The following is an 8056-nucleotide window of genomic DNA, read 5'->3' as shown; positions in this document are numbered from 1 at the left end:
GCCGTTTGTATTAATTTTCTAAATAATATATTGCAATTTTATTTTAAAAGAAATGCAAGTTTTGTTAATACCTTATTTCTAATAAAGTTATATTCCGATAATCATATAATCTTTCCTACACATTATTTGAAAGTTAAATTTTAGCATTGTATTTTTAAAATCCTTTACTTACAGCGCGTTTATTTTTATAGGAAGATAATCGCGAAAAAAGCTCAAAATAATTCTTCTAAAATTAATAAATGACTTTATTTGCTATAAGTAATTATGGAATATGTAATAATTGTTTAACTAAAGCTACACTGGCTTATGTTTTCATTTTGCAAAAATACACAAAATTAGTAGACGTAAACAAGTAACCTCGTTAATGTAAATTATTTCATTCAATTTCAAACGCTTTAAAAGATCGCCAGTACAATATTGTACATTTACGAAAAAAGAAATATCCTTTCTCGTATTAACTAGACTACAGAAAACAAAAAAATAATCAAGATTATTTACGGAGTTTTTTTCCAAAATTAATTCAAAACATTTGAGCCGCCATATCGTCAGCACTTATTCCTAGCAATGCCAAGTCATCGTTGGGGTCATCTGGAGGAAGAGGAGGCGGTTGTAGTGGCATCGTGTGCTCGACGCTAGGAGGCGGAGGTGGCATCATATGTGGAGGAGGCGGTAAAGGAGGTACCTCGGTCCCCATGTCCATGGCATTCACGTCCGCACTATAGTCATACATTGAATGCTGTCCGTACATCAAGTCGTAATCCATGTTAGAATAGGAGCCGTATGACATCGACATGTCAGAACCCTGCTGTTGATCGGGATAAATGAAGTTAAGAGCGTCCTGCGCGAAAGAATAAGTTAACATTTTCCGACAAATTACTATGAAACAAATGTTAGCGCTATATTCATAAAAAAGGTAAAATCGCAGAACTCTAACTTTAACGAAGTTCTGATTATATTAACTGTTCTACCGTTTTGTCGGTGTGTTTGTTAATCACTCAGTTAACCGCGGAAAAAATGGTCAAAAATTTTACTTTTCCGTTACAGTTTGTAAAAGAAAGGCGCTCTATTTGGCTACGGTTTTACAAAATTGCATCCGACTTTATTAGCGGTTTAAAAGATATCAACAAATGAAAATTTCCTTGTAAACATAAATAGTCATGATAGAATGTTCTGGAAGTAGTGGACTAATAAAACATGTAATTCTTAGTCCTACTTTCGATAACTAGGACGTTATCATTTAATCAGAATTTTTAATTAAAAACTGCTAATTTTTATGTACTCAATTAAACAATTTCAATTACTTTTTACATTTTAACTTTAACGGCATGTGTAAAGTGCTATGCACTCAACTTTAATTGTTCAATAAACAGTTAAAATAGAAAAAGTTACCAATTACCATTGCGAATTCATTAAAATAGTAAATACCTGAAAATCTTGGGGTAAATGGTCTCCGTGTTTAGTCACCGTTGGGAAAGGCGGTGGTAGGGCTATCTTTTCTCCCTCAGTTCGTTGCTCCTGCTGTCCATTTGCTTTTGGTTGAGACATTCCCAACTTCTTTTCTTCACTTTTCTTTGACTTCCGATCATCATCGTTAGCTTTTTCAGATATTTTTGGAGGTGACGGTACGCGCGGTTGCGCTAGAGAAGGAGGTGGCGGAGGCGGCTCCATTATTGGCGGTATTGTCGATAATTTGGGGAAACAAACGACATCCGGATCAGGGATAAAAGCCCGCGCCAAGTTACCTGGTTGAAATCGCGTTTGACGAGGTTGGTCATAATCTTCTTTCTTTATTTCTTTTTCAGGTTTTTCTTCTGGTTTTTTGTTTTTGAACAACGGCATACGACCTATGAATGGCAGTTTTTTGTATGGAGGAGGTGGTGGTGGTTTCTTCATTTTCTTACTTGAGTCAGTTTCATGACTAGAGGATCGATTGCTTCTTTTTGATCTGGAAACGAATTTTTTATTGTACAAGTATTTATAAAAAACATCTAATTACTACTTCTATTTTTTAGAAGATGCGTGCTTAATTATATATCACAATTGAATCTTAAATTGGGCTCTTTATTTATTTTTTGCTTTGTTTACATTATTTTATTAATAATCAACTTCAAGTTAATATTATTAAATACCATATTGAACGTCAAGTAATATACGTTAAATTAAACTTGTTAAATTATTGTGAAAAAGGCTAAAAAATATACTAAGAACCTAATTTTAGGACGCAATTGTGATATTAAACGAATTGAACTATGAAATAAAGATTAACAGCGCACGCACTTTCTATGAAATAAACAATTTAATATTTGTAAAGTGAAAATTTTTTACATGCAAAAATTAGGCCTTATCCAATTACCTTTTAATATAAATTTTCAAATCTGATCACATATAATAATAATTTGGACATTGTACTAATTTATTTGTTAGATAAACTACATTTACCTGTTCCTATCATACTGAAATGATAAAAATTAAAAATAATTCTCACCTGTGATGATCTTCTGGACTTTTATTATGGTGCCTATCGCTAGATTTTCGATTGTTTTCGTGCCGATATTCTTTATGGTGATCGTAACGTTCGTGACTTCTTTCTCTGTGTCTTCTTTTTTCTGGGCTCGGACTTCTCGAACGTCTCTTTTCCTTTGCTCCTACGCCACCACTTTCTTTACTGGGACTACTATCATCAGGACTCTCTTCCGTTGGACTGTACCGCCTTCGAAACTTGTCTTTCGTTTTAAACTTGATGCGATCCCTTTCACGTAAACGAATTTCATCCAGTTCACGTCTTTGTGCCTCTTCGCGCTCCTTTTGCTCTTTTTCCTCCTGTTCTTTTTTTTCTCGCATTTCTTGCTCTATGCGTTCTTTTTCAATCCTTTTCTGCTCTAACTGCGCCAGCCGGACTCTCTCCGCTTCTTGCTTTTGCCTCATTCGATCTTTTAAGTTATCGAGCAATTTTTTGTCTTTATCTTCGGTTTCTTTTACTGTCATCCACTGGTTTATAAGCGTATCTTCGGCTTCAGATTCTTTACCCATCTCTCTAGCGTTGAGAAGCATTTCCTTTTTTTTGCGCTCCTCTTCAACGAGACGACCAAGAACCTCCCACTTGCCACCGAGATCTTCATTCATTATCATTTGCGCTTGTAATTTCATTTTATTACGCATTGCAACGCGAATACTTTTAGATTTATCATTACCCGAACTGCCCTCGTCAGAGGATGAGTCAGATGAGCTTGAAGAGCTACTTGAATCACTTGAGCGGGCATGCTTCTTTTTCTTGCGTGATTTTTTTCGCTTCTTTTTACTTTCTTTACTAGACAAGGTTGTAAGTGAATGCTTGTCGTTACGTTTTTTCTTGTGTCTCTCAAGAATATCATCTTCACTGTCTGTAGCTTTATTGACGTTCTTTTCTGTGCGGGAAAGCGCGCGTTCTCTATCCTTCAGCCATTCTATCTCCCAATGGGGATTTTGTTCGACAAAATTCTGGAAAAAAATAATTTAAATCTAGAAATCAAAATTTGCATCAAAACAACAACGAATTTTACCGTATAATTTAAATTATGATTCTGTGACTTAAGATGTTGCGAAGCACAATGCAAATCTCCCATCCAAACGTCGCACAGTTTACAGTACCATGCAGTTGCTGATATGAAGAATTGTAAGCCTAAAATGATAAATAAAATTAAGGAATCGTTCATCAATACAAAAACAAATTCATTCAACACATTAATAAGAGGTCTATTGTGCAAGATCCAATGTAACCTTTTTATGTATTTAAATGTTTACTAATCTTGAATTATATAAAAAATGGAATAAAATAAAATTAATTTGTAAATTATTGACAATACTTAGTGATACAAAAATTTACTTTCAAATTCTTATATTCAAATAATAGCAATAATAGTTATAAATATTGCCAAGTACCTTTAATAGGAAGCCTCTTTTTTGGTGCTCCCTCATAGTAAGGCATTTCAGGTTCAGCTGGCAACTTATGCCATGGCGTGTCGACCATATCTCGCTCCTGTGTGACATCCTTATGTTCTTTGCTGTGCAAGTGCACCAGGAGGTCTTTCGCTGATTTTGGAAATACGTCGCAAATGCGACACCAATGCAACTCCGGATCGTAGTGGACGTAATTGAAACGATTTTCCGAGTCAGGGCGTTCGTTGCTAATAGACACGGATCTATTTAAATTAGACATCGATCATTAGAAACATATTTATTATCAACCAACGTAAAACACGTATGTGTATACGCAGTATGAATTGCAATAAATTATAAACACGAAAATCAATGATGTTTTATTGTCCGGGATATGATGGCGTTAATATAATCAGAGATGAAACGGAAGTTTGTATTTCTTAAAATACAGAGTAATTCAATTGTACCTCAAAAAAAAAAAAAAGAGAACACAAGTAACAACAATTGCAACTTAATAATATTTTTTTAAAGAATTGTGGTTTTGTTCTTTATTAAAGAGTAACATTTTTGAAGTTTCAATTTTCTTCTTGTTTATCGATGAACTGATGAAAGGAACACATAATTTGCACATTTAAAACTGAAATTCTAGATATTTATATGAAAATTAAGAAATGAAAATTTGCAATTTCTTTACAAAACGGAACTTGAATAACATTGAGTTCAAGAAATATAATATAAATGAGAATAAAAAATATAAAAAAGGAAAATCCATACCTTTGGACCTGTCGTTTGGGCGATCCCTCGACAAGATGGGCTTCAAGTTCAGATAAGTTCTTATTGTCCCCGATAATATTAGTTAACATTTCAATGACGTTGTTTATGGTTTTCATCTTGCTCTGAATTTTATTCTGAAATGAAACAAACCTAATGATAGAGTAGCTCGTGCTATGCAAACCACACGCTAACATTGTATGATAAATATGTGTAGAATACATACTGAGCCCGTCTCTTCTCATTGCCGCTTAAATATTTACTGTTATAATTGGGCATAAATGTTTAAAATAGCTTATCTCTGTAGAACTTTTAGTAGCCAACAAGAGCTCTCCGGGCAATCCATGGCACACTACGAAACAAAAATGGCTACCAAATTCTAAACTGGCTTTGCACATGTATCTCACAATTTTGAAAAAAACACCCACCATTTTGCGAATTCCTAATTCATTATTTCAATCCACATCACTTTTTCAAAACATTAGGACGTTACCAAACGAAACTTTAAAATTAATTTTTGTCTCATTGTTACCTGCCTACACAATAAGCACAATACATACTTATACATTATCAGTATTAATCATAGATCTGAAGTATTTAAACAACAAGTAAACCTTTAATTTAATAAAATTAATATTATTAAAATGCAATTTTATACATACTACTCATTAGAATCAGTAAGAATATTTTAATTTAAATATTTTCAAATTTTACAAATATAATTTTTTATGGTACGAAAAAAACATTTAGGAGTTCGCAAAACAAATTAAAACTACAAAGACGTAGAATTTTTAAATATGCCACCTCTGGAGACTCACCTGCAATTTGTTGTTCTCTTTCATAATGTAGTTATTGTCATGGTTTGAAGAATGTTCAGCCAACAGTTCCTGTTTCTGAGCTTTCAGTAGATCGAGCTCTCTGCGAAGTACTACAATTTTTCTGACATACTCTTCACGCTGTTTTGCCATCTGCGCTTTCTGATGTTTTAGTTCTTGGGCAACGGCTAAAGAAAATAAACATTTTTACAGATGCAGTAAATAAAATAATAAAATATTATAATTCATTAATAAAACAACGGTCTACAAGTGAGTAAAGTTTATTGGAAATAACATAAAATAATTAACATTAGTTATTAATAACGAATTATACGTTGTACATTTGTTGACGTAAAACGAATTTGGATGCATCCTAAAAAAGAAAGGATTAAATTAATTAGTATATTCATATAAAGCATTTGTAAAATCCAAATCAAGAGAAATTTTCATACATACTGTCACTGTAGGATTAAGTTTTTCACTTTTAATTCACTAATCACAAACACAAATTCAATTAACAATTATAGGAAAATACTAAACAGCGCATTTTTGTTTAGTTCTGTGTTTCATAATTGTGTCTGTGTTGCGAGTCATTATAAAAAGCAGCAATTTTTTAAAATATGTGTTGTAAGTAAACTACCGCGAAAGTTTTACTTTTTGATACATTATTGAAATTTAGTAGCTCTTTAGATATTTTAGAGAAATTCGAAGGAATTTAAAATTAAAAATTTGGCTGTGGTTTATATTTTAAATGGACTTCTATAAATGTTTCCAATATATCTAACAGACCACCAAACTTCAATAACTGCATATCTCAATAACTAAAAAATAATAAGTTTATATGTTGAAAAATTCTTTTTCTGTTTGAGTTTGTTTTTTTTTGTAAATAATTACCGATTTTACAAATACAATTTCAGGAAAATTTATGCCAACATTCAATATTATTTTTCAATGAAAGATGCCCCAACTTTACATGAGTTTTCTAAAATATTACTTTGATTATTATATAGCGCGATTATCCATTTCACAGCTTAATTAATTGCCAAAAATGTTGAAATATATGTAACATATTTCTATTTGATCATTATACAAATTATCTTACGTATTTAGAAAAATGTTACCTTAGTGAGTACCTAAAGCCAAAAGAAAAAAAACTTTGTATGCTGTATAGTTCTGAAGTGACAAGTCAACAAATACCCTTATATGTGTTTAAATGATTTACTCAAAACTCCCAAGTTCCCACTCCTTTTGATTTAACCTTTGTATCAAACGATTTTTCCTGATCTATACAGAATTTTATCTTAACTAACCGTCTCTTTTATTGTCTTGCTTTAGATCATGCTGATCTTGTAGTTGATTCTGGGATTGGTCTGATGTCTGTTGATTAAGAGTAGATGGTAGCTGATTCACGTCATGATAGTTCCTGACTGGCTCCCATCCAGCATGGGGATACTCGTCCCCAGGAGGCACCGGTTGTACATCCTAAATAGATTTAAATTAGTAAAGATCTAACAAGAAGCAAGTGCCTACCAAAACAAAGCTAACTTACAGTTATACTTTGCCTTCGTATTTCATTATGAAGGCTTTTAGAATTCAATAAAAATCACCTCACAACTGATGTGGAAGACATGTGCTGTAAATTTTACTTTTAAGTATCCATACAAATAAGCTCTATAATTAAAAAGATCACAAAGTTTTAAATAAGTCATTTCGTGTATATGATGTGCATTCAAAAACAACTATGGAATAAATTTTAAAACTGTGAGACCTTCCAAAAAAAAATAGCAACAATTCTCTTACTGATGATGGATATCCAGTTGCCTGTCCGTAATTCTGGTAAGGATCATAATTTGATGGTGTAGAGTAGTTCTGGGAGTATGATCCATACGTAGTTTGATAGCCTTGGGTAGAATACTGGTTATGCTAGAACACATTTATGCAAAAAAAATTAGTACCCTTCTCCTATTAAATATCAAACATAAAGAAAAACACAAATACACATTACTTAAAAAACTTACTTCACCGTACATAGTTGGTTGTTGTAAATCACAGGAAAATTGAAAAGTTATTTGCTGATTAATCCACTGTAGGTTGCTTGGTTCAGAATACCACCTTCCGGATTCTAAATGGGCAGAATTAGTCTGTTTTTAAAAATTTCGAATTTTCATAAAGAAAATTATTATCATACTATTCACTACTAACACTATTCAAACATAACATATAACGATTAACAAATATTTCCACTAAAAATATTCACTACTCGTAAATTAAATTACAAAAACGCTAATCCGCCATTACGTTATCACACACATATTAAACAATTACCAACATGAACAGCAATTATTTTGCAATACTTCCATTTTAATTAAAAATATATCTACCTACAGCACGTACCTATTTGTACAATTTTACCAGTATAATCGCTAAATTGTACACTAAACGATTAAGAGTTGTATGAAACTTTAAACTGTAACACCAGCTTTACACATTTTAAACACCTTCGAACCATTTCGCCATTATGCCATTATGGCGTCAGTCCATAGATAATAGATATA

General features: G+C 32.2%; 1 protein-coding gene across 1 annotated transcript in view; it reads right to left on the bottom strand.

The window, feature by feature from the left end:
- LOC108740176 (zinc finger matrin-type protein CG9776) overlaps positions 1 to 8037 on the bottom strand; it is a 13934-nt gene extending 5897 nt beyond the window's left edge. Inside the window, exons 1-12 of the mRNA XM_025973950.1 lie at positions 7896 to 8037; positions 7520 to 7623; positions 7302 to 7424; positions 6812 to 6983; positions 5505 to 5689; positions 4690 to 4823; positions 3919 to 4178; positions 3540 to 3658; positions 2486 to 3477; positions 1426 to 1945; positions 528 to 838; positions 430 to 463 (exon numbers count right to left, since the gene is read on the bottom strand). Coding sequence (XP_025829735.1) covers positions 430 to 463; positions 528 to 838; positions 1426 to 1945; positions 2486 to 3477; positions 3540 to 3658; positions 3919 to 4178; positions 4690 to 4823; positions 5505 to 5689; positions 6812 to 6983; positions 7302 to 7424; positions 7520 to 7531 — 2862 coding nt within the window. The 5' untranslated portion in view covers positions 7532 to 7623; positions 7896 to 8037. The remainder of the gene's footprint in view (positions 1 to 429; positions 464 to 527; positions 839 to 1425; positions 1946 to 2485; positions 3478 to 3539; positions 3659 to 3918; positions 4179 to 4689; positions 4824 to 5504; positions 5690 to 6811; positions 6984 to 7301; positions 7425 to 7519; positions 7624 to 7895) is intronic.
- Positions 8038 to 8056: the final 19 nt, after the last annotated feature.

Source organism: Agrilus planipennis, unplaced genomic scaffold (assembly GCF_000699045.2).
Source record: "Agrilus planipennis isolate EAB-ADULT unplaced genomic scaffold, Apla_2.0 scaffold158, whole genome shotgun sequence".
Classification (NCBI taxonomy): Eukaryota; Metazoa; Arthropoda; class Insecta; order Coleoptera; family Buprestidae; genus Agrilus; species Agrilus planipennis.
This window is presented reverse-complemented; position numbering and strand designations above follow the sequence as displayed.